We start from the raw sequence: 26,583 nt of genomic DNA, 5'->3' as shown, positions 1-26,583 counted from the left end.
GGGCTTTCCAGATAGGTCAGCTACAGGAGAGGGGAGAGCAAAGGGTAAAGGGTGACTCCAAGATTTTGGCCTGAGCTTAGAATCTGGATGACTCCACGTCTAGAAAGCCCTGGGAACCACAGCTCCTGGGGCCTGGCCCTCACGGGGCCTGTCGGGGCCTGTCTCCCTCTGGCCTGGGTGCCTGCTCCCCAGGGCAGTGTAGGACTTGCTCCCTGTCCTGCTTTTAGAGTTTTTGTTTAGGGAGTGAGAGGCAGAGGCAGGCTGAGCTGGGGTGAGTCCCGGCCTTATCTGCGGGAGGTCCGTCCCCACCCCTCAGGACTTGCGTTTTCCCACCTGCACAGGCCGTGCATGTTCTAGCCTTTGCCCAACTTCTTCACCAGGAGAGGGCACTGCCAGTCTGCCCTCAGGAATCCCCAGCCCCTTGAGTGTTGTCTCTCCCCCTTACCCGCCCCCCCCCTCCTGTCTGCCCAGCCTCACCCTTCCCAGTAGCATCAGGTCGGTCCACATGGCTGCACCCTGAGTCAGCCTCACCAGTGCAGGTGGAGGGGGGACTTGGGAGATGCCCCGCCTCCTCCCTGCCCAGAGCTTAGCACAGCCAAGGATGGTGCAACTTCCCCACATCATTCCCCTGGAGACAGAAAGCATGGGGGAGGGGTCTCTTGGGCGTGGTTGCCCCCTCTGCTGCTCCTGGGGTGACACAGGGAAGAGGCAAACCTGTCAGGAAGGCCTGGGGCTGATAGCACCGGCAGGAAGGAATGCCACTTCCTGAGTGAGTGTGGCCCAGGGACACGCCATGCCCCGCCCCCTGTCCGTCACGGGGGTGTGGCAGGGCCTCTCCCGGCCGTCCTGTTCCCCGGCCCAGCCTGGCATCAGCACAGTCCGCACACGGCTCGCCTGGTACCTGACAGGCCTCGGGACAGCAGGTAATGGGGCGCGGGGCCGGGTGAGGGGTTCATATTCTCTAAGTGGACCTGGTTTGGAATTCCAGCTCTGTGTCTTCCTAGCTGGGTGAGCACTCAGCTCCCATCTCTGGGGAAGTCAGGGGAGGATGGCAAATACTCACACACACACACACACACACACACACACACACACACACACACACCAGCCAGGTCACTGAGGCTTCAGCTGGCATAGCAGATGGCCACTTCCTGATTCTATCCCTCACCTGCTTCGGGACCTTCAGAAAACCCCTTGATCTCTCTGAGCCTGTTTCCCCCGTTGTGAAATGAAGGGTCTGACTAGATAGAAACCTCTGCCCCGTGGGACCAAATAGCTCCGGAGGGTGAGGTTATGCCCCTCAAACCTCCCAGCCTCTGCGCCTTGGCCAACAAGTGGAGGACGGGCCGCCCTCCCGTCCCAGCACCACCCTCCCCTTCGCCCCAGGCTGTCTTCCCGAACCCGGGGAGCCTCCTCTGCTCAGAGCACCCCAGCTTCTCTCCGCAGAGGCAGCATTTAGGACGACAGATGATGTAGGGTCTCGTGCCTGTTGTGTTAGTTTTGTTTAGAAACTGCGGGAAAAGCTGGGTCAGGAACTTTTGTTGGGGGAGCTGTATGGAGTGAAGTGGGGCACGTCCTGTTTGGGATCCAAACTCAGCAGGTCAGTAAAGAGTGAGACTCCCGCCGAAACCGGTTTGGCTCAGTGGATAGAGCGTCGGCCTTTGGACTGAAAGGTCCCAAGTTTGATTCCTGTCAAGGGCATGTACCTTGGTTGCGGGCACATCCCCATTGGGGTTGGGAGTGTGCAGGAGGCAGCTGATGGATGATTCTCTCTCATCAATATTTCTAACTCTCTATCCCTCTCTCTTCCTCTCTGTAAAATATCAATAAAATATATTTAAAAAAAAAAAAAAAAAAAAAGAGTGAGACTCCCTCCTGGCTCTGAAATTCCTAGAATTCAGCCTAGTGGAGCATCTAAGACTCTAGGCACCTGTGTCTCACAGCCCTAGGAAAGCCACCACACTGCTCCCCACCGGGACCCGCTGGGCACTGCCCTGCCAGAGGCCCTGTCTTTTTAAAAATATATATATTTTATTGATTTTTTACAGAGAGGAAGAGAGAGGGATAGAGAGTTAGAAACATCGATGAGAGAGAATCATCGATCAGCTGCCTCCTGCACACCCCTACTGGGGATGTGCCAGCAACCAAGGTACATGCCCTTGACCGGAATCGAACCCGGGACCCTCCAGTCCACAGGCTGACGCTCTATCGACTGAGCCAAACTGGTCATGGCTAGAGGCCCTGTTTTACTTTCACAACAATCTTATGTGTGAAGCCCTCTTTTAAAGAAGAAGAAGAAGAAGAAGAAGAAGAAGAAGAAGAAGAAGAAGAAGAAGAAGAAGAAGAAGGAGAAATAAAAACTTATTGAGCTATCATTCACATGCCATAAAATTCACCCCTTTAAAGTGTACAATTCTGTGATTTTTAGTATATTCACAAAGTAGTGCAACCATCACTACTATCTATCTTAGACCATTTTATGCTCAGCCCCAAAATAACCCATACCCTTTGGCGGTCACTCCTCATTCCCCTTTGCCCCAGCAAGCACTAATCTGCTCTCTGTATGGATTTGCTTATTCTGGACATTTTATAGAAATGGAATCATACAGTAGGTGATCCTTTCTGACTGGCTTCTTTCACTGAGCATAGTGTTTTCAAGGTTGATACATGTTGTAGCATGTGTCAGCACTTCTTTCTCTTCATGGCTGAATGATATTGTGTTGTATGATTATATTATATCACATTTTGTTCATCCACTCCTCAGTCATTGGGCATTTGGGTTGTTTCCACCGTTTGGCTGTTATGAATAATGCTTCTGTGAATATTCATGTACAAATCTTTGTGTGGACATAAGTTTCCAGTCTTCGTGGGTATATATCTAGGAGTGGAATTGCTTGGTCACATGATAAATCTATGTTTAACATTGCTTTCCAAAGCGGCTGTCCTATTTGACAATCCCACCAACTATCTTATAAAGGTTCCAGTTTTCCACATCATCGCCAACACTTAAGCTTCTTTTCTCAGCCATCCTCAGGAGCGTGTAGTGGTATCTCATCGTGGTTTGGATTTGCGTTTCCCTAGTGACTAGCGGTGTCCAGCATCTTTCAGTGTGCTATTGACTCTCTGTGTATCTTTTTCAGAAAAATATCCAGTCAAACCCTTTGACTTTTTTAAAAATTGAGTCCTTTTTCTTTGTATTGTTGAGTTGTAGTCATGCTCATGTTCCCAGAGGATTCTGAGGCTCTGAGAATGGAGGTGACTTTTCTGAAGTCTTCACAGTCAGCGACCGGTAGAGGTGGGAACTGAATCCAGGTCTGCCTGACATTCATGAGCCAGCAAGCTCTTTCTGTGCTTGTGTACCAAATACCTCCCTCTGGTTTTTGTTGTTGCCAATTGCGTGTGTGTGTGTGTGTGTGTGTGTGTGTGTGTTGGGGTGTAGTGAAGAAGAGAGAGAGGAAACAGAAAGAGAGAGAAACTTAGAGGAGAGGATGAGAAAGAAGAAATTGGACTGGCTTCCACCTTGGGGAGTCAGAGCCAGGGGAAACCTGTTAAGACTGTTTCTTCCCGTTAATTGTCAAACATCTGGGGAGGCCTCACAAAAGTTTACGGAGTGGCACACTCCCACCTAGTTTTTCTTGGTCCCTAAATCTGAAATAAATATTCCAAACCAGTGAATATCCTCCCTCCTGTCTAGCTGGGTCTCAGGCTCTGGAGCAGTAGTTGCCACACTTTCTGATGGTGAAAAGTGCTTTGGGAACTCCCAGTCCTATATAATAAAAGGCTAATATGCAAATGCACCCAAGGCAGAAGAACTATCTGCCCCTCCGCCCCACCCCCCCTTCAAGGCTGAGGCCGCTCCAGCAGGTGAGCTGCTCCCACATCTACAGCGCCCTGGACCAGACGCCCACAACATCAACCTGGCCAAGTTCACCCACGGCCAGTGCTCCACCTCCTCATGAGGGACCTGGCGGGCCGGGGCCTGGACATCCCGCTGCTGGACAATTACATCAACCTCAGCTTCCCTGCCGAGGGCAGGCTCTTCCTGCACTGCGTGGGTGGTGTGGCCGGGCTGGCCGAAGTGGCACAGCCTGCTCCTTGGCGACCCCAGATGAGGTCCCCTACCTGCTGGGCCTGCACCTGTCCCTGGGCTGTGCCCTCACCCTCGCCCGCCCCCACAAGGAGCCCTGAGGTGCGGGCGTGTGGACGGCGTGCTGGGCCCGGTGCCACAGAGCGTGGTGGACGCCGAGGCCTGGGAACACCCTGGAGGCGTTGCTGGAGCAGCGGGGCCTGGGCCGAGTGGCTGGCAAGCCCAGCAGCAGCATGTGAGCCCTCACTGGAGTCCATCAAACAGGCCAAGGAGCTGGACCTCGCGGGGCTGGGCCTGCACCCCCTCTTCAGCTGGAGCTTGAGGAGGAGGAACTGTAGCGGCTAAGCCTGGTGAACAGCATCAAGCAGTACCGCTCGCAGGCGACCATCTTTGAGATCAACGTCTCCAGCCGGGACCTGAGCAGCCCGGTGATGCGGGCCAGGCGGCAGAAGGACTGCAGGGCCATCGCCAGCTGCCAGCAGGGCCTGCAGGAGCAGCAGGAGGGCCTGGCTGGCCCAGCCCTGAGCTGCCCAGCACTGCAGGTAGAGCAGCCTGGGGAAGAGGAAGAGAAGGAGGAGGAGGAAAGGGAGGAAGAGGATGCAGGAGAGAGCATGGAGGACGTCTTCACAGAGGTAGTGGGCCACAAACAGCAGCAGCCAGGATCTGAGCGGGGAGCCAAGAGGTGGAAGGAGGAGGCCTGGCCGCTGGACCAGGATATCTCTGTCCCCGATGGGCCCAAAGACTCCAGTGAGCGGGCCTGAGCATCGGAGGGGACAGGGGCGCCTCTGAGCAGCAGGTGGCTCCTGACCCTGATGGGCGATGAGGCCCAGAACCTGCCCAGGGGCCAGCAGCAGCTCAGGTGGGATGGGAAGAAGAAGCGGTTTGTGGGACAGTCAGGAGAGGAGGACAAGAAGATCAAGACAGAAAGTGGTCGTTACATCAGCAGCTCCTACAAGCGGGAGCTCTACCAGAAGTGGAAGCAGAAACAGAAAATCGCCACACGCCCAACGCCTGAGCCCCAGCAGGCCGCCAGCAGACGGCCCTGTCAGTGACGCTATTTTGCCCCATCGGGTCAGGGCATCTGCAGGAGGCACCAATTGATGCTTCTTTCTCACATCCATGTTTCTCTCTCTATCTCTTGCCTTCCCTTCTACTCTAAAAATCTATGAAAAATGTCCTCAGGTAAGGATTAACAACAACAACAAATATATATATATATATATATATATATATATATATATATATATATATATACACACACACACACAAAAATACATACATATACAAAAATACATGAATATGGGGAGTCTGGGGGGCGGGGCCCCACAGGTGCATGAATTTCGTGCACTGAGCCTCTAGTATATACATATTTATAGATTTAGAAATTACATACAAGTACTATGGACCATTAGCTAACATCTCAATATATACTCAGTGAATTTTCTCACTGATGGTAGTGATGGAAGTTCATGTCTCAAATAGCTTTTTCTTCATATTATTATTTCAGTAAGCAATTATACATGAGGGAGATCCCCTTCGTTGTTGTTTTCAACGTGATCATGTGGCTGATGAAGGACTTGAACTGGGGGGTCGGGGAGGAGGGGTCTGTCTCCCACATTTCCTGCTGCTTGCTTGTACTTCCTAGATTAGAGTTATCTCCATTCGAGGTTCCTTTGCAGGGACTCTTTGAAGCCACTTGTCCATGCTATGGGGGCTGAGTCAGTCAAAGCTATATTGTTTGATCCTCAAATCCACCCAACCTGGCACTAGTACACCGAAATATGTCAAACAGGCTGAATGTAGGAAAAGGAAAATGTGGCCATAGCAGACCGGTCTGTATTGTTGAGCTCCCCCTGGCCTCTGGGGACATGACATTTGATGTCTGACACATGGCAAAGGGTGCACATCAGAGTTGAACAATGTACTATTAACTATTTTTAGTTAAAAGTAGAGCTAGATGAGCTAATATTTTCCTTCTGTACTTTGGAAATTATTATTTTAGAGATTAATAGGTTCTGAGCTAAGGACATCTAAGTCAACCTCTGCCATTCCTCAGCTTGCCACCTCTCATAGTTGGCACTCATGACCACCCCAAAAGAGATGTCATTTCAAGAAAATTCCTTTTGCATATTGAGCTGACACTCGTCCAGCTGGCTCCCCAAGGTCCTCTCTCTTGGCTCACAGCCCCGCCTGTCCCCCTGTCCTGAAGGAGTCCTGCAGAGAGTTGGGGACAATGACCACGTCTGTCCATGCTCATCCCCAGGCTGAGCATCCTGCTCCACCAGCCACATCCCTTGGGTGCTGTCTCTATACCCCCCACATCCTCTGGATTCTCTCTGTCTGACTAGATCTTATTTCATGCACAACCCAGGATTGAACTCAGCATGGGGGATGGTGGGATGTGAGTCACCTTCTTTACTGTAGACTCTGTGCTTCTATTCATATGACCTAAGGCTGTACTAGCTTTGCTTTGTAGCTCTGTCACCTTGTTGGCTTATACTGCACTTTAACAAACATCGGTGGTGTACCTTCTATGTGCTACGTACTGTTAGATGTTTGTGTCAAAATGTACTTACCTTTCAGAGTGTCTTTTAACACTCCTAGGTCTTTCTGTGTAAACAACCTCCAAACGGGGCCCACCCATCCTCTTTCTGCACAAACTTGACTTTGTCCCTTTGCACCCTTTTGTTTCACTCCCTCAGGGGCAACCCAAGGTCCTGGCTGCATCCTTGGATGTTCCGTGGCTACAAGGTTCACCCAGAGTCCTGACAGGTCCACCTGGCTGATGGTCAGCTGGGCTGTGAGGCTGTCTCCTACTATCCCTCCCCCTCTGGGCCCAGGCCCTTGTGACAGCAGGAACTTAGGAAATCTGGGCTGCATTGAAGGGGGAAATCCAGTTTAGCAAGACCTGTGAGTTCAGAGGACCTGGCACCACCAGTGACTCAGCAGGGCTGGGCTTTTGGAGAGAAGTGTTAGAAAATGAGTCGATTTCCTTGTAGGATCAGCCTCAAATGTGGGGCCACCTGAGATGCTCTAACCAGGGCGAGGGGTGGGGGTTCTCTGTCAGGATAGGGGCCATCTGTAAACTGGGAGACCTCGGACAAGTCAGTCAATCTAAGCCTAAGGTTTGCCTGCACACAATAAGTGAGACTTGCATGAATGAGATTAGGTCGCAGGGAACCTGCCATGTTTCTTTTCCTCTTCCTGCTTTCTTCTTTCTCCACCCCTCTGCCAGCTGTCTGTGGTTGTCCCTCTGGGCTCGGAGTCACACGCACTGACCTTGAGTTTTCCGAAGCCCCTCCCAGCAATCCCTCCATCAGTGCCTGGTGTTCCACCACGAGTCCTCTGTCCTTTGTGTTGAGCATGGCCTTGCACACCGATCCTTGAGTTTTAAATTATAAACATTCTTTGCCTTTGCCGGTGTGGCTCAATTGGTTGAGCGCCGCCCCGTGCCCTGAAAGGTCGCCGGTTTGATTTCCAGTCAGGGCACATACCCAAGCTGTGGATTCGATCCCTGGTCCAAGATGTTTCTCTCTTTCTCCCCCCGTCTATCTTCCTCTCTCTCTCTCAAACCAATAAAACATATTTTAAAATATATGTCTACAAATTCTAGTTATCCTTTCTCATAGCAGAAATAAGGGTGAAGCCGAAACCGGTTTGGCTCAGTGGATAGAGCGTCGGTCTGCGGACTGAAAGGTCCCAGGTTCGATTCCGGTCAAGGGCATGTACCTTGGTTGTGGGCACATCCCCGGTGGGGGGTGTGCAGGAGGCAGCTGGTCGATGTTTCTCTCGCATCAATGTTTCTAGTTCTCTGTCTCTCTGTAAAAAAAATCAATAAAATATATTTTAAAAAAGAAATAAGGGTGAAGGAAGGGTGAGGCAAGAATAGTTCCTACCATTTCCCCTCTCCCGATGGGTCAGTGTGCTGAAGAACTGCCCGAGGGAGTGAACTTGGTTATGAGGACACTTCCACCAGAGGCTAAATATAAGCCAAGTCAGCATCTCTTGTATAACACTCAGTGCTTCTCTCCTGGTACAAATGTCAGGGGCCTGGGCACAGGCGCCAGCATTTGTCTTCCAGTCCTCATCATGGACTGAACAAACACTGTTGCTCGGACACTGACCAGCTACATGGCTCTGGGGAAGTTTCTTAGTGTCTCTCTGCCTCAGTGTTCTTAACCTATAAAATGGGCACAAGCATGGCGAGCCCTCCTAGGATTGTGGTGAGGAATATAAGTTAATATGTGTAGCATGCATGCTTACATGCTTAGATCGTGGCCTGGCAGATAGTAAGTATGTATTGTTATTGTCGTCATCACCATCATCATTTTTGGTTTCTGTCAGGCCCTGTGCAGGGTTCAGTGACACATAAATAAATCAGCCTCAGTCTCTCACCCTGACGGGGCTCATGATCCAGTAGAAGAGACATACCCTGGGTGTGTCAGGCCCTCTGCGGAGCCCTGGGCACAGATATGAAGGTGGCCAGGAATGACGGCTCCCGGAGTTAGGCAACAAGATGCCTTACCTTGGAGAGAAGTCTGATGCAAGGCAAAGTTGATTATGGCTCAAGAATGATGTGCTGGGGCTGTGGTCGGCAAACTCATTAGTCAACAGAGCCAAATATCAACAGTACAACAATTGAAATTTCCTTTGAGAGCCCAATTTTTTAAACTTAAACTTCTTCTAATGCCACTTCTTCAAAATAGACTCGCCCAGGCCATGGTATTTTGTGGAAGAGCCACACTCAAGGGGCCAAAGAGCCACATGTGGCTCTCGAGCCGCAGTTTGCCGACCAAGTTGCCAGGGGATGCAATAGGGGTGTCCTCTGGGCCTCCTCCAAAGCCATTTCTTCTTTAAAGATGCTTCCTGCCAACTGCTTCCCATGAGGTCCATGGCCCCCTGCCTCTGTGCCTCTGCACCTGTTCCCTTCGGCCCCTCCAGCTCACCTCCGGCATCGCCTCCATCAGTAATTTCCCTTGACTGACTCTGATCTGATTTGGCCCCTGGGTTCCAACAGCCCCCAGGTCTACCCGGAAATTCCTCGAGCAAAGTGCTGCCACTTGTTCACCACTGTTTCCCCAGAGCCAGCATATACTGGGTGCTTAATTAATGTAGGGGTGTGTTTCTGTAGGAACTGTATTTAGCTACAAACAACAAAAATCCTTACTATCGAGGCTTCAGCAAAATGAGGCTTATTTGTTTCAAACAACACGAGAGCAAGCAGCTGCGAGCACGGGCCCGGTGTGCTCCGTCTCCTGCCTGACTGGTTTGTGATCAGGCTCAGACGGAATTACAGACACTTCGCGCTTTGGAAAACCGTGAAGTGCTATTATACTAATATGAGGTAGTATGTTACATTGTTAAGTGATGAAAAAAAAATTACTGGCTATTTTATTATCATGACAATAGCACTACTGTTAAAAATTTAGAAGATGCAAAGTAAAAATAAGAAACTAAAAACATGCGTGATAACACCGCCCAGAGAGCACCACGGCTTGTATTTTGATATCGCTCCAACAACTACTGGCTGATGGGCATGCTTGTCTATTTGGACCCCTACCCATGCCCTCCGACTGACTACCCAACAGGATTATTATCATTTTTTTGTAGCAAGTCCAAGACGTAATATAATTTTATTATAAACATTTCGGTATTTATCTCTAAACTTAAGGATACTTTAAATAAATATAGCCTCAATATAAATATCACACCTGAAAATTACTAGCGGAGGATGTTCATAGTGGGGAAGCTGTGCATGTATGGAGATGGGAGGTCCGTGGGAAATCTCTGTACCTTCCACTCAACTTTACTGTGAACTTAAAACTGCTCTAAATACTAAAGTCTATTTTTTAAAAGTACGTTTCTATATTACCAAAAGATTATCATTATCCAAATTTCCCTAATTGTATTTTTTCTTTTTTTGGAAGTTATTTCTCTTATACCTTTTTATTTTTATTTTTTTTAATTTTTAATTTTTAAATTTTTTAAAAATATATTTTATTGAGTTTTTACAGAGAGGAAGGGAGAGAGATAGAGAGCTAGAAATGTCGATGAGAGAGAAACATCGACAGCTGCCTCTTGCACACCCCCTACTGGGGATGTGCCCGCAACCAAGGTACATGCCCCTGACCGGAATCAAACCTAGGACCTTTCAGTCCGCAGATCGACGCTCTACCACTGAGCCAAACCGGTTTTGGCTCTTATACCTTTTTAAATTGAGTGTTTTTCCTTTTCTTATTTATTTGCCAAGCTCTCTCAGCATTAAGAATATTAACTACTTATTATTGATTATTAATTACAAGTGATATTAATTACTTGTTATTGTTATTCCTCCAGGGAAGGCAATGGAGACTTCTCCAGGATCCTCCTCCCAGACTCCAGACCACAGCCAAGTCCTCGGAAATACAGAAGATGTAGACTGTATGTGTGCCTTCTCTGATCCTCTGGGCAAAGCCTCATGGGAGGTGGAATCCAGCAATGGGTAGAACAGAGGAAGACCCTGCTTAGAAACTTCCAAAGAAGTAGTGACTTTACACACATGTACACATACATATGTGCTCGGTCCAGCCTGTCCTCAGCACTTTCGAGCTGTGGGAGCCCTCAGCTGCTCTCTAAGAGGCTCTGTGGGCTTGGGCTGGCACTAGGGAGAGCCCCAGAATAGGAGACAGGGAGATAGGGCTTCATCTGATCCCACCTGCCCTGACATTTACAGAGAATCTTCCGTTGGCAACTACTCATACCGTCTAGTGGTCTCAGAGCAGGCTGGGCTCCATGTTTTAGAGAAAGTTCTGCCTTGGGCCTTCTTAGAACCCCGAGGCCTCTGGGAAGAGTGTCCTGGAGAAACCAGCCCCTCCTGGTCCCCCAAGTCCAGAGAGACCCCTGAGGAGGCCTTGGTGGTCCCTGGGGTGGGACAGGCGGGAAACACTCATCCCCGCCGATGTGCTCCTCCCAGATGGAGAGACAGAGGCGCACAAGCACGACAGGGAGGCCGGACTCGTTCCTCAAAAACAGTATAAGAGAGACAAGTCTTCCTCCTCCTCCTCTTCATCCTCCTCCTCCTCCTCCTCTTCATCGTCGTCCTCCTCTGCTTCAGGTACAGCACAGATTTAAATATGCATGCATATAATCTTATATTATTCAAGAAAACCTAGCCCTCACTGGTTTGGCTCAGTGGAACAGCATCGGCCTGCAGACTGAAGGGGGTCCCGGGTTTGATTCCGGTCAAGCGCATGTACCTTGGTTGCGGGCACATCCCCAGTGGGGAGTGTGCAGGAGGCAGCTGATCGATGTTTCTCTCTTATCGATGTTTCTGCCTCTATTTCTCTCCCTTCCTCTCTGTGGAAAATCAATAAAATATATTTTTTTTAAAAGAAAGAAATCCTTTACATGAAAAAAACCATGCCCCACAATCTCCCACACTGATACTTCAATTCTGTTTTTCCACATTCCCTTTCAGAGCCTGCCTGTCTGTACATAAAACTTGTATACAGTTATATATAATCATATAGACAATTTTGTTCATGGTTTAACATTTTTTTTGCTGTCTTCTCCTCTGGCGTTTTGCCCTGCTGTTCTGTCATATCTTTGCAGCTATTTCTAATGCCTCCCAAATAACCCCTCAAATGGCTGCATCTCATGTACAGTGACATTGAGGTTTCCTAGGGATAGTCTGGTGTCAGAGTCAGTGTACCCGTCTGTAACGCAGCCTGCCTGGGTTCAAATCCTTCCTTGGCCACTAACTAGCTATGTGTCTTTGGATAAATCCCTTAACCCTATATGCCTTGGGGTACTAATTTCTAAAATAGGGATGGTAAAAAAAAAAGTTGTTACCTCATAGGATTCTTATGAAGATAACATTTATCACATGTGTAACGTCTTAGCACCTAGCACCTTGTAAAAGCTTAAAAAGGAGATATTATTGTTAATCATTGTTATTGTTAATAATTATTGTTACCCCACCTGACCACCAATTTATTCCAATCATGAGCACCCTTGCTCAAAAGCTTTTGCTTTTATTTATTTATTTACTTATTCATTCATTCATTTTTTTTATTTATTTTTAAATTGAGGGTCATGCATTTGATTACATAGTTACTTACAGTTTGCATAATATATCTATTAGAAACTTTTGATCTGTAGGATTAGGTTTAAGTAAATTAAAGTTTGCTGGTTTGAAATGGTTCCTTACAATGCGTGGACTGCGCCCCCCCAAACCCCGCCCGCTTGTGCCTCCCTCATAGCCCCATCTTCCCCTCACGCTGGAGTGGAAGTTCCATACCTTTTTCTCCCACCGACCACCGTTGCTCTTGCTTTCTTAATATTTCATACAAATCATGTCCTAAGTATCGCTTCCCCACAAGTACTCTAGTGGGGCTTAGAGAAATAAGTGTCCCTATTTGGGACTTGATTACAAATTGTCGCGTTATTCTCTAATATAAACAGCAGAATATTCTTTCACTTTTGTTATTTTGATTCAAAATGTAAGGCTGAGTTTATAGCAGCGGCAAACATCATAGCTAGCATGTGTTCATGCTACTGACCTGTGCCAGGTACTGTCCCGAGCACTGTAATAACTCAATTAATTCTCACAGCAATCCATCAAGAGAGGTACTATCACTGTTACCATTTTACAGATGAGGAAACTGAGGCACAGGCTGTAGGAAGGCTCAGTAACCGGGATTCCCTGGAGGTCTTTCTGGGCCTGAGGAGCCTAAGGATTAGCTCTGGTCTATTTTTCCTCAGCCAGAGCCCTGATCTGTTGTACATAGTGGGCCTGGGTTTGAGATTTTATTAGATGAAAGCGATCTGAGGCTAAATTTTAAAAAATGTTTGCAAAGCCCTGGCACCCTAGACGTATGTCCTCATGTTGCAAATGGTGAGACTGAGGCTTACGGCCACAAAATCCATAAGATATATATATTTTTAAATATATTTTATTGATTTTTTACAGAGAGGAAGGGAGAGGGATAGAGAGCTAGAAACTAAGCGCTTTAGCTCTGGAAGAAGGGCTTCCAGGTGCGGGGACTCCTGTCAGGGGGCTCTGTCCCTGTGTTTCTCCTTTGTGGTGGGAGGGGACAGTCTGTGTCCTGATCCTGGTTGCCCCTTAGGGGGTGCTGCTCCCACACAAATGTCCCTCCCGAGTGGCCATAAAGCACTTCCCTCCTGCCTCCACAGCACATGTGGGATTGGCTGTGGTTAGCGAAACTGAACACCGAGAGAAAACGGCAGGCACACTAACGCAAAAGCTCACAGGGACAGGCTGACGTTCAGGATCCTGGTGTCTGATCCACAGAGACTGGCCTGCTGCTGGGAGTCAGACCAGGCCATCCCTCAGGCTCAAGGCCCCAAGCCCCATCGTCTCACTGTAGCCCAGACTTCCTCCAGGCCCAGGACCCTCACTGATACTCATGCACCAGCACTGTTCTCTCTACATCTTTCTGTTCTTAATGTAGCCTGTTATTTTTTTAACTACATTTTTTATTGTGAAAGATTACCCATCGGCACATTTTTTTAAAAATATGTATTTTTATTGATTTCAGAGAGGAAGGGAGAGGGAGAGAGAGATAGAAACATCAATGATGCGAGAGAATCACTGATTGGCTGCCTCCTGCATGCCCCACACTGGGGACCGACCCACAACCCTGACCAGGAATTGAATCGTGACCTCCTAGTTCATAGGTCAACGCTCAACCACTGAGCCACACCAGCCGGGCATGTATAGACACATTGTACAAAATGTGGGACATGTAACGATATAAGAAGAAGAAGAAAAAATCATCCTTTGCTCTGTCTCCCAGAGAACAAACACAATGTTAAGTCTGTTTTTTCCTGGCCACACGCTTCACAAAAATGAAATCCTGAGAATGAACAACAGAATAAGTGTCTTCTGGGCTCTTTCAGGCCGAGGTTCTCCTACAGCTTGTGTTTGTTCCTGCAGAGAGCGGTGATGAGGACCAGCACCCCAGGAAAGCCAGGAGGCATCGGCGGAGGCGGGGGGCTGGACACTCCCACAGGGGCGGCCCAGCGGGTAGGCGGCAGGCCTTCACCATTCTCGGTTCACTGTTGAGTTTCTCCCTGGGCCTGAGCGTGTCTGCGTGAAGATGTTCCTGGCAGCATTGTTTACAGTAGGGCAACCATGGAAACAACCTCATGTCCCCCAACTGCAGGATAGGTCAGCGATGCCACACCCTGTCCTGGTTAGAGCTCTCTGGTCTTTATATCGCTCTGAAGTAAAAAAGAAAGATATCAAATCATATCATCAGTTTGATCTCACATACACTTTATACTATTTCACTCATATGTGGCTATGAACAAGACTGGAAGGAAAAATACCCAAATGCTAATAGTGGTTATCTCTGGGTAGTTAAATTATGGGGGATTATTATTTTCTCTTGTTTGAACTATTCTATAGTATAAATATTCGACATGAGCATGCTTTATTTTTAACAACAGAAAAAATTTTTTTGCAAAAAGAGAGAGCGAGAGCGAGAGTGAGAGCGAGAGAGAAATTTCAGCCCAAATGGATCATGGGAAGAAAAGAGCACGGGGAAAAGAGCCTGGATGAATGCCTAGGACAAATCCTGGCACACAGAAGGTGTCTAATAAATGCTGCCCATAAAGATGGAGTTGAGTTTTGGATATTGTTTCTGGAGATAAAAACGATTAGGATTGAGGGCTATAGTGATAGACCTGAGTTTGAACCCTGGACTTGTCACTGACTATGTGAACTTCAGGAAATACCTGTGAGCCTCAGTCTCCTATCTGTAAAATGGGGGAGGAAAAGGGACTAATATCTCCTTCATAAGATTTCCAGGAGGATCAAATGAACTATTCAATATAAAGTACTTCATACAGTGTTGGTACATTCATGAAGTGCTCAGATTTTTTTTACAGAGAGGAACGGAGAAGGATAGAGAGTTAGAAACATTGATGAGAGAGAAACACCAATCAGCTGCCTCCTGCACACCTCCTACTGGGGATGTGCCCACAATCAAGGTACATGCCCTTGACCAGAATTGAACCGGGGACCCTTCAGTCCGCAGTCCGACGCTCTATCCACTGAGCCAAACCAGTTAGGGCTCCAATTCTTTCTTAATAAATGAACACAGTCACCTCCGGGTGTCCTAGGGAAGGAGGGCAGACATCAGAGAAAAGGGAAGCACTTGTTAGGCTGTCTTGCCTCTTGACTACCGCCCAGCTTACCCCCAGCACAAGGCTTTTTAAGACTTCATGCCAGTGCAAGACAGAAGCTGCCCTGGGAGGCCGCTCAAGGGAAGAACGGACTAATGGGGTTTGTCTCTCCCCAGGTGCTGAGCACGAGAAGCCTGACCTTTTGAAGGACGAGCTCCAACTCTACGGAGGTAATTGATTGTCCAGTGACTTTGGAAAAAACAGAATTAGACCAAAGACAGGAGGGCCTAGGGGTTTATTGGGGAGAAACGAGATCATGTGTATTTCATGAGCTACAACCTTGTGGGCAGATGCAGAAAATGTGGTGAGGTGAGTGGCTATAACGTTGGCGATGGACATGGAACAAGCATTCTGCGCTGTGGTGACCCTGTCCTGGGCTCTCTTCTGGACTAGAACCTTGACTTGACCAACTTCCCAACCTTCTGGGCCTCAGCTTCCCAACCAGCAAAATGAAACTTGATCAGTATTCTCTTGTCGAACATTTGGCTGTTTAAGCCAGCAAGGGAAGATTACAAATCTGAACTCTACAAGATTCATATTATGGAATAATTGCCTCTGAGCACCGTGATTATTACAGCGAGCTGTAAATATGGTATCTATTTGCTTCGTAGAACTCTGATGAAATGGGGGGAATTTATAGGAATGAACCCATTTGCCAAAAAGCCTGACTAATGCCCATGGCCAGATAAGAAAACCTCCTTAACTTTGTTTCATCCAACATTTCCATGATCTGCGTAGTGTTCTAACTCCTGATAATGACCCAAGAAAAACATCAGGAAACACTTATTTTTATACTTGAAGAAACGTAAATAAAATATTTTGATGTTTGGCAGCAAGATATTACCAATGACTGCTTCTGGGTGGTAGCATTGTGGGCAATAGTTACGCTGCTCATTTATCTGATTTTTAAATTTATTTTTAAACAAAAACAAGTATTATTTAGGTGTGTTTTTTTTAATGCTTTTAATTACCCAATTATGAAAGATTTCATTGGGTGTGAAATGAGAGAAACTGATATTTATGTATATTTTAAAATATTTTTTTCTCATCACGGAAGTAATTCACATTTACTGTAGCTCATGTAGATATTGTCATGTATTTGTGAATTCTTTCCTCCCCATCCTCCCACCCCAAGGCATTGTGGGTCCTCAGTAAATTACACGGTTGAGTCTCATTTCGTGGCTTTCTGGTACCTTCTCTGTATCCTTGGTGCTGGTCACTCTTGGGTCACTTGTAGGTAGTGTTCTCATGTTCACCATAAGGACAGCTGAGCGTGCTGAATGTTTATTGCCATGTGCTGAGTGCCCCCTTATGGTGCCTGTGTCCTGGGGCTGACCTCAACCACAGGAAGTATACAGGAGTGGGGGCTCTCAGTGGTGGTGGTGGGGGGGAGATGGGGAAGAAGTGTTTACAGTCTTTTTCTGATCTTAGTTTGGCATTTCCCCCCCAAATTAACAGGAATTGCTCCTGAAGTGGAGATAGCATAGAAGGAAGGACAAGCACAATCGTCAGGGCACCAACACAGACACCCTGCTTAGTACCTTCTTAAAAGTTCTACCTGCCCTTGAGGGGAAGAAGGGGATGGGCTAGGAGAGAGGTCACCGGAAACTAGAATAGGCACCAAGAGCTAGAAGGCGAATGGGTGGGAAGGTCACCCCAGACCAGATTAATGGCGAGGCTGCAACTCAGGTCAGGCATGTAGGGCTCAGCTCGCCAGACAAGGGGCTTGAACCTCGGTTGTGGGGGCGGAGCTGGGGCTCCCAAGTACAACCCAGCACAGCTCCCGGAGTTGGGGGCCAGGCGGGGCTGCGGCCTGTGGCTAGGTGTCATCACCCAGATCTAGGTCATCGTGAACAGGCAGAGGTTGCAAACTGGTGACTCCTGTGTGTGCAGATGTGTTTTATCTGGCTCACCGAGTGTTTTTCTTTATTTTCTACAAACCCTTGTGTTGAGGCTGACTTTCATTGGTGGAAGCAAGGGAGCTGCTCTGCAAAGCTCATAGAGTGTTTTTAAAAATTATTATTAATACACCTCATCAATTCTGCAACCCACCTTTTTTCACATTTGGACATATCTGAAATCAGAGTGCATCATAAAATCGCTGGTAACTTGCAATGATAATTAGCAGTGGTTTTCCTTACATAGTAACACAGTCTCATAAACTCTCTGATTTGCTAAAATACAAGAGTTGTCAGCCTTCTTTTTTATAATCAAGAAGTTTATGCGGAAACCGGTTTGGCTCAGTGAATAGAGCATCGGCCTGCGGACTGAAGGGTCCCGGGTTCGATTCTGGTCAAGGGCATCTACCTTGGTTGCAGATACATCCCCAGTAGGGGGTGTGCAGGAGGCAGCTGATCGATGATTCTCTCTGTAAAAAGTCAAATATATTATATATATATATATATATATATATATATATATATATATATATATACACACACACACACACACACACACACACACAGAAGTTTATGTAAACACCCGGGTTTCTGGCTTCTCCTGGGAAGGTGGCAGACCTGTAACACTGGGCAGGCATTCCTGCAGCGGTGGCAGCGGCATTAGCGGCTGGTGGGTGGTGACTGTCCCCCCGCAGCCCACTCAGACCGAACGGAAAGTCTCTGGAGGAGGATAACGGGTCTGTGACCTTGGCTTTTCCTTCCCTGCAGGTGCTCCTGGGGAGGTGGTGCCCGCTGGAGAGTCAGGTGAGCGCCTCGTTTCGGGAGAGGGCTTGTCGGTGCTGGTGCTGCATGGGGTCTGGGCATTGCCAGCTGTTGTCGGGGTTCATGGCTGTGAGACAGGGACTCCAGACCCACTTGGGAGCCTGGGGCCCTGACCGGGGCTCAGCAGCAGCAGGGCTGGCTGTGGCATGAGGCAGGGAGCCCGTGGAGATTAGAAATAAGCCAGTCAATGAAAGAGAAACACCACATGACCTCACTCATTTATGGATAATAAAGAACATTATAAACTGATGAACCGAAAGGTAGATATAGAGACAGTAAAACAACAAGCAGACTGTCAAATTACAGCGGGGAGGGGAGGGAGATCTGGGGGAGATAAGAGATCAACCGAAGAATTTGTATACATGCATATAAGTACAACCAATGGACACAAAACTCTGGGGAGGGAGGGTATGTATGGGAGGCGGGGCAGTGGTAAGATATGTACACAGATAATAATTTAATAAAAAAATAAATTAAAAAAGAGTTGAAAAAAAAAAAAGAAAAAAAGAAAGAAAGGAGGTCCAACGAGGTGAGAACCAGCGATGGGCTGATAGGAAGAGCTCCTGGCGGGGGACAATTTGACAGGAGCGATCTCACAGGCCAACAGTGGCCTTCCCCAGGGGGCAGGCCGCTGGTACGGACCCAGGCCGGGCTGGGCACTAATGCTGAGTTTCTAACCTCCAGGACTCCGAAGGAGAGGCTCCAACCCAGCAAGCGGTAAGTCCTCCGGCCCCAAGAGGGGTGGGATGAGGTCACAGCCATCCTGGGGAGGCGGGTCAGTCCCCGCAGGGAGGCCATCACCAGCCAGAGCGTCTGTCTCCCCAACCACTCAGGAAGGGGACCCCCAAGCCCAGGGGGAATGGAACAGAGCATAGGCTCAGGCCTGTGGAGGCAGGAGGGGTCCGTGGGGGCCTCAGGAGCAGCCTTCCCCACCTTCACACCGTGGCCCTGAGGGGTGGGTCTTGCAGGGAGGGCGTGTCCTCTGACTCCGGGAAAAGGAGCCATCCGCAGGAGGCGGGAAAGGGAAAGCCCCGCCTACCGTCCTGTGTCAGCGTTAAAGTCTATTTTCCTGTTCCGCAGGAGACGTGGAGGAGGCCTCTCAGTTAAGAAGACTGAACATAAAGAAAGATGGTAAGGAAGTGGATGTCCACAAGCTGCTTCTGCCGGTGCTGTCCAGGTTTCTGTGGGTGGGAAGCCCGCTGGTGGCCCAGAACGACGGGAGTCACAGCCCGCCCCTGTCGTGTGTGCCCTGCAACTTGCAAACTCCCCCGCTTCAAATCACCCTGAGAAGGGGGCACAGTGACTCCCATGTTGCAGATATGGAAACTGAGGCCCAGGCATGGGGAGTGGTCTTATCCCTAGTGAGTGGGACGGCCGGAGCTTTAACCCTGGACGTAAGCTCTTTCTGCCCTACGTGGGGTTACTGGGATAATACATTCCCTCCAGACACGGCCGGGCTGAGGAGGCTGTGAGTTGAGGGTAGACAAGTTCCAGAGAAGGGATGATGCAAACCAGAGGGCCCTCCTCCATTCCAGGCCTGGAATCCGGGGGCGCTTCGGGGAGGAGGAGACATGTGGGGAGAGAGACTGTGATTTTTTTTACGAAATAAACGGCAGTTGTTCTAGAAACATTTGGAGTTGTTGCAAAGGCCCTCCTTCAGGGAGCGGAGATGGGGGTCCCCGCCCCCGGCTCTGCCTTTGCCCACCCAGATGACCAGAGCACGCTGTTTAACTGTCCCGGGCTAAAAGACAAGCCTTGTCAGACTAAAACTGGGGCTCCCTGAGGGCAGGCCATGTCTGAGTAGCTCCAGGACATACATGATACCCCAGAGTGAGAAGGAGAGTCCCCTCTCCGCTCTCTTTCTTAGAGTGTGGTCTGAGACCCCACGCCCCAACACTGCCCGACCCTGCTCATGCCCGTCAGACACACAGCAGCCTGTCCCTGTGAGCGGAGCCTCTGCAGGCAGACGGCTGCTGGAACCCCGTGTGTGTGTGTGTGTGTGTGTGTGTGTGTGTGTATGTGTGGTTTACACTCAGCAAAATCTGGTCGTTTGGGGAATTGTCTGTTCAAAGAACTATTCCACAAAATAATGTATTGCCGTTTGTCTTACGCTTATTTTGACTTTTTTTGATGAAATCATAATTATGGTTTTTATACGTGAACAATGCTGCTGTCTTTGCTATTTTCTTTAGAGGAGCAGAGCTATCAGTATATTTGGTAACACTTACGTTGAACTTTAAGATGTCCCTGACTTTCTGAATGGAATTTAGGTGTTTATTTTGTTACGTTGAGATATAACTGACACACAGCATTATATTCATTTCAGATGTACTCTCTCCTCCCCCCCCCCCCCGCCCCCGCGAAGGTTAAACTGACTTCAGAGCAAAGAATGTCCTAGAAATACTCATTTTAATTTCCCCCCAGGAAAATAAAACCAGGAATACCCTTCTCCCCTTCCATTCATTTGCCTTCAAAATGCTCCTGGCCAGCAGTGACATGCAACGTCACACTGCCTTTGCCCTTTACCAACTTTCCCAGCCAAGACCCCACCCGCCCTCTCAGTGGCACAGAGGTTGCTCTCCTCCGTACATCGGTGAGGACACGGAGGCTCAGGAAGGCCGGGTCGCTGGCCCAAAGCGTCAGAGCACTCCGCTGGCTCCGCGGGACTAAACTGAGACCCATTCCCGGCGGCCTCAGCGCCCGCTCAGGAAGCCTGCCTCCTCCCAGGCAACCGGCTCCGCATTGTCTTCTCCTTCTCCTTTTCCTTCCTTTCTTCTAGAAATCTCTGTTTGCACCTCTTGTAATGACAGCCCCCTGAGGGGTCAAAGCCCCCGGGTTCCCTCCTCTGACAGTTCCCACGGTGCCCAGCAAAGGGCAGGGGGGCCTCTCTTTCACAGACCCCCCCCCCGAATTCCTGCAGCCGCTCAGCACCCCCCACCCCCCGCCTCTGTTCTCTTCTGAACATCCCACGCCTGCATTTCCACTTCTGGGCCCTGGGCCCACAGCACGCACAGCCGGTCATGTGTCGCGATGCTGGTACAACACAGGTGGTATCAGCAAACCTCTGACATCAGTAACTTCACCGGAGGGGGGGGGGGGGGGGGGCTGGTTAAATAAACCAGAGTGACTTCGTAACATGGAACCCTATACAGCCATCAAAAAGAACAGGGCAGCCGAAACCCGTTTGGCTCAGCGGCTAGAGCGTCGGCCCGCGGACTGAAAGGTCCCAGGTTCGATTCCGGTCAAGGGCATGTGCCTTGGTTGCAGGCACATCCCCAGTAGGGAGAGTGCAGGAGGCAGCGGATGGATTTTCTCTCTCATTGATGTTTCTAACTCTCTATCCCTCTCCCTTCCTCTCTGTAAAAAATCAATAAAACATATTTTTAAAGTAAAAAATAAAAATAAATAAATAAAAAAGAACAGGGCAGATCTATTTATGCTCTGAGAGGGAAAGATGGCCCTGATCTATCAATGAGAGGGAAAGAGCGAATTATAGAACAGCAGGTATGCTCATTGACCCTCGCTTTTTTTTTTTTTTTTTTTTCTTTTTTAAGTGCTTGTACATACTTGTGCCTGGAAAGGTTTTGGCAATCACCACTCGGTTTTAAGGAGTAGGATTCAGGGAGGGAGAATGGGGCAATGTGAAACTTTTAAACTTGAAACATTTGCATATTTTTACGGTTGTCTATACATGCATTCCACAAATAAAGTGTCAGCAGCTTCGCCTGCCTGTGCTGCTTTGGTCAATGGGCAAACCTCCATCCGCCACCCTCCGGAGGGGGACAGAGCGCAAACACGGAAATGAAAACATAACCAGCTGAGCGGTGATAAGTGCTAGAAAAATAATGAAGTGAGATAAAAGCTGGAAAGGGTGGGGCTTGGGGTGCTGTTTTAGTTGGGCTGGTCCGGAGAAGTGTCTGAATAAAAGCTACACTTCAGCAGAGACAGGAATACTTTTTTTAATTATTATTATTTTATTTTTTTACAGAGAGGAAGAGAGAGGGATAGAGAGTTAGAAACATCGATGAGAGAGAATCATCATCGATCAGCTGCCTCTTGCACACCCCCTACCGGGGATGTGCCCACAACCAATGTACATGCCCTTGACCGGAATCGAACCTGGGACCTTTCAGTCCGCAGGCCGACGCTCTATCCACTGAGCCAAACCGGTTTCGGCAAGAATACTTTTAGTAACTAACCTAGCGGGCGAGCTCCTGGTGAGAGCATTGGCCTGCACACTGGAGGGTCTCTGATTCAATTCCAGGTCAAAGACACCTACATGGGTTGCAAGTCTGATCCCAGTCAGGGCGTGTTCAGAAGGCAACCAATCAGTGTGTCTCTCTCACACTGATGTTTCTCTTTCTCTCTCTCTCCCGCTCCTTTCCCCCCTTCCTCCCTCCTTTCCTTCTTGTCTGAAATCAATGGGAAAAATATCCTCACTCCTTGGAGGAGAATTTAAAAAAAAAAAGAAAAAGAAAAAAAGAGGGAGAAAGAAGCAAATGGTAAATTCCCCACCTCCTCTGCCTTTACAGATGAGTTTTTCCACTTCGTCCTCCTCTGCTTTGCAATTGGGGCCTTGCTGGTGTGTTACCACTATTACGCAGGTGAGTGGGGGTGGGGGGTGGGAACCATTGCTGGGGGCTGGGGGTTCAGGCCTGCAGGCTAACGCTTCTCTCCCGGACTGACCTCGCAGACTGGTTCATGTCCCTCGGGGTTGGCCTGCTCACCTTTGCCTCTCTGGAGACCGTTGGCATCTACTTCGGGCTGGGTAAGCATCCCTCTGCCCCCCATCCCAGACTCTTAGAGGGTGGTGGCTGGACCAGCCACAGAGGCTTGCCAGGGGCCAGAGAGCCACGACCTAAGCACTTTTAAAAAGATTTTCTTATGCTCCTGTTTTCCTCCTGACCGCATTCAAGGTCAACGCGAGGTCTTTGGCAAAACTCTGTGGAAAAATGGGCAGCTCTGTAAAAAAAAAAAAAAAAAAAAAAAAAAAAGCAACAAAAACAGTTGAAAGTGGCAAACAAACAGAAATCAGGCAGATGCTGAAAACAAGTTAGTTAATGGGGTTGGGTCCTGCGTTCTCCATTTCCTGGAACTGTTATTGCTGTTCGCGGCTGTTGTTTTTAATAATAACGCCAGTACTATTATCTAAGCATAAACCTGCTGCCTGACATTCCACCACGAGAGCCTTGTTTGTGTGGCCGAAGCCGTGGTCCACGTGTGGGCGGGCAGAGGGCTGACCCCAGGGCCCCTGAGGAGCACAACGCCAATCACCTCTCTCTCCTTGTTTGGGCAGTGTACCGGATCCACAGCACCCTGCGGGGCTTCATCCCCCTCTTCCAGAAGCTCAGGCTGATCGGTAACGTTTATATAATTCTTCCTAAGCTCACTCTCTCTCTCTCTCTCAATCAGGGTCTTCTGTGGCCAATGAGGTTTAGCATATGGGAAAGAGCACAGGGCCCGGAGTTGGGGCCTGGGTTCAATTCCTGCCTCTTCCGATGTACCAGCTCTGTTAGCCTCAGTTTCCTCAACAGGAAATTGGGTGTAATGACACCTACCGCACAGGCTGAAGATCATGTCGGGAAGGGACGCGGCAGTCCCTACGTGTGAAACCGAAGGGAGTCTGGGTGTTCTGTCATAGAACATTTCCCCAAACTCTGTCTTCTCCGAGATTTTATTTGCTTTACAGCATTGGGGGTGGGGGTGGGGGTGGGCTTTACTCATTTTGTATTTGTCTGATGAAACTGAGGTTCGGAGAGGTAGAGTGACTTGCCCAGGGTCACACAGCTAGAGTGGCTGGGCTGAGCTAAAGGAGATCCTCTCTTTAAAAAAAATAAAAAAAATTATATATATATGATTTTTACAGAGAGGGAGAGGGGTTGAGAGTTAGAAACATCGATGAGAGAGAAACATCGATCAGCCTCCTGCACACCCCCTACTGGGGATGTGCCCGCAACCAAGGTACATGCCCTTGACCTGAATCGAACCTGGGACCCTTCAGTCCACAGGCCGACACTCTATCCACTGAGCCAAACCAGTTAGGGAAAGGAGATCCTCTTTGATGAGCAGCAGCTCTGTGTCTACTATTAAGTCTCAAAATTCAGAGGCCAGGGGGGCCTGTGTGTCTCTGAGCTGAGGATTTCCATCTTCTTTAAACCACTAAATTCATAAAGCGGAAATTCATTGCAATGGCTGCGGATCCTTGAGACCCACGGCTTCTGGGGTGACTCCATTGTTCCAGCTGTGATGGGTCTTGGGCATCTGGGGTGATGGTGGGAATGAGGCCTGACTGTCTTCAGAATCCCATGATCCTGTGGGCTTTTCCTTCCAGGGTTCAGGAGGACTGACTGAGGCCAGTGCCCGGCGGGCAGCCAGGCCCAGCCCGAGGGTGACCAGCGTGGCATCCCCAGCACAGAGCGGCATTCTGGGGGACACGGGGCAGGCCAGGCTGGAGCAATAAAGAGAGCTCTTTTCCTTCCACACGGTCTGAACGTTGGCACCAGCCCTGGCAGAGGCATCCTTTGGGCAGTGCTGGCACGCAGCCCAGCTGCCAGGATGGAAGGCAGAGGGAGGGTGAGGGAACGGAACCCTTCGTGGTACCCTGATCAGCAGGAAGCTTCTGGGGCAGTAAGAGACTCCTGGGCCTTGCAAGCTGTAATCTGTCTGGGCTCCGGTTTCTTTCGAACCCCCAGGCTCTCCCGGTGTGCTCTCAGTTCCTACAGAGCCACCGCAGGACAGACGTACAGTCCGCTGCCCTGAGACATGGAACCACCATGTCAGGTCCCCTGGGTAAACCTGATGTGGGAGAGCTATGGGGGACGAAGCCACAGCATCTGGGCTCCATCACCTAGGGCCGGCTCTGCAGCCCTGGACTCCATCAAGATCCAAATAAACGTTTTCTTCCTTGTACTAAAAAGAGTCAGTGACATATTTCGTCGGCTTTCTTGAGTTCAAGAATACATTTGGGGTCTTCTTTGACCCTGCCCTATGGAAATCATAAAAGAAGTAAATCCACTCATTTTAGGTCCAAGACTTCAATTGCACATGGGAGACAGGGTTTTGCAAACATGTTCATTAGGAAGAAAAAAAAAATTGTCCTAGATCTCAGCTGTAAATCAACCCCAGTTAACATTTTGATTGTTTTCTGTGAGTCTTTTTAGTGTGTGAGCTCATGTATGTTTATTTTGGGCCCCTTTTTTCTTTCACATAGAATAGGCGCTTTTCCATTACTACACACTCTCCATCCACATCCTTTCCAGCCACTCTCTATTTCGTGCTTTACACCACAACCCTTTATACTTAGTAATAATATCAATGGCTGACGTTTGCTCAGTATTCTTACATGCTGGGTTCAATCCTGTCAGGGCACATATAGGAATTAACCAATAAATGCATAAATAAGTGGAACAACAAATCAATGTTTCTCTTTTCTCTCTATCCCTTCCTTTCTCTCTAAAATCAATTTTTTAAAAAGTAAAAAAAAAAAAAAAGGCAGGAACTTAAAGAAATATTTGCACGCCTGTGTTTATAGCAGTGAGTGTGATTCACAATAGCCAAAATGTGGAAATAACCCAAGCACCCACTGATGAATGAATGTGGTCTATACACAAAATGTGGTGTATACACACAATTGAATATTATTCCGCCATATAAGGAAAGGACATTCTGACACATGCTACCACGTGGACGAATCTGAGGACATTATGCTAAGTAAAACAAGCCGATCACAAAAGGACAAATACTACACGCTTCCACTTAGGTGAGGTCCCTGGGGCAGTCCGGTGCGGACACAGAAAGTAGGATGGTGGTTGCCGGGGCTGGGGGGGGTGGGGGGCGGAGGGAGTGGGGGAGTCCGCGGTAAACGGGCACAGAATTTTAGTTGGGAAAAGGAAAGGATCTGGAGATGGAGGTGGTGATGGTTGTACAACCATGTGAAAGTACTTAATACCATCGAACTGGATGGTTAAAAACAGTGAAGGTGGTATATTTTATGTTGTGTGTATCTTACCACAATTTTAAAAATAGTTCAGCTTTGGCCGGTGTTTATCAGAGGTTAGAGCACTGGCCCTCGCACCAAAGGGTATTGGGTTTGATTCCCAGTCAAGGGCACGTTCCTGAGTTGAGGCAGGCAACCAACTCCCAATCATGTTTCTTCCTTTCTCTCTCTCTCTCTTTCAATTTCTCTCCCTCTCTCTCTCTCTCTCTCTCTCTCTCTCTCTCTCTCTCTCTCTCTCTCTCTCTCTCTCTCCTTGTTTCCCTCTCTCCCTTCCCCTCTTTCTAAAAAAAAAAAAAAAAAAAAAAAAAAAAAAATTCAATGGAAAAATATCCTCAGGTGTGGAATGAATAAATAAATAAATAAATAAATAAATAAATAAATAAATAAACAAATTTCAAATAATTTATGATCAAACAAAACTGGATCTGTAGTGTTAAGTTGGAGGCAGGAGCTGAAAGAGCTACTGAGAATGGGAGAGGAAGCCGGAACAAAAAAAAAGGATACACTCTTTTCCATTCCTTTCCCAATGTTTGGCAGCCTGACCGAACTGTGGGGACGTGAGTTCCATCCCAGTTCTGTTGCTGATAACC

The 26,583-nt window shown here is 48.6% G+C and overlaps 1 protein-coding gene across 3 annotated transcripts; it reads left to right on the top strand.

Annotated features, from left to right (window-relative positions):
- Positions 1-699: 699 nt before the first annotated feature.
- On the top strand, positions 700-24,908 carry TMEM40 (transmembrane protein 40). Of its 3 annotated transcripts, XM_084902639.1 has the most exons (12): positions 727-923; positions 10,424-10,507; positions 11,040-11,180; positions 14,025-14,114; positions 15,394-15,447; positions 17,944-17,979; positions 18,682-18,714; positions 19,078-19,128; positions 22,530-22,601; positions 22,691-22,765; positions 23,294-23,356; positions 24,329-24,905. In XM_084902639.1, the coding sequence occupies exons 1-12, from the start codon at positions 794-796 to the stop codon at positions 24,346-24,348; spliced, it is 849 nt and encodes a 282-aa protein (XP_084758765.1). In that variant the 5' UTR covers positions 727-793; the 3' UTR covers positions 24,349-24,905. The 3 variants fall into 3 exon arrangements, with proteins under 3 accessions (XP_084758767.1, XP_084758765.1, XP_084758766.1); XM_084902640.1 differs by lacking the exon at positions 14,025-14,114 and having other exon boundaries at positions 24,329-24,908; XM_084902641.1 differs by lacking the exons at positions 11,040-11,180; positions 14,025-14,114 and having other exon boundaries at positions 700-923; positions 24,329-24,906.
- The last annotated feature ends 1,675 nt before the right edge of the window (positions 24,909-26,583 follow it).

This window comes from Pipistrellus hanaki, assembly GCF_964339955.1.
Source record: "Pipistrellus hanaki genome assembly, chromosome: 13".
Classification (NCBI taxonomy): domain Eukaryota; kingdom Metazoa; phylum Chordata; class Mammalia; order Chiroptera; family Vespertilionidae; genus Pipistrellus; species Pipistrellus hanaki.
This window is presented reverse-complemented; position numbering and strand designations above follow the sequence as displayed.

What these genes read in the sequence shown, in the direction of transcription:
- TMEM40 (XM_084902639.1), top strand. Translation starts at nt 794, where the DNA reads ATGCCCCGCCCCCTGTCCGTCACGGGGGTGTGGCAGGGCCTCTCCCGG. An exon ending in CGAGCTCCAACTCTACGGAG is followed by an intron (nt 15,448 to 17,943) that starts GTAATTGATTGT and finishes CCTTCCCTGCAG; the next exon opens with GTGCTCCTGGGGAGGTGGTG. An exon ending in TGGCATCTACTTCGGGCTGG is followed by an intron (nt 22,766 to 23,293) that starts GTAAGCATCCCT and finishes TTGTTTGGGCAG; the next exon opens with TGTACCGGATCCACAGCACC.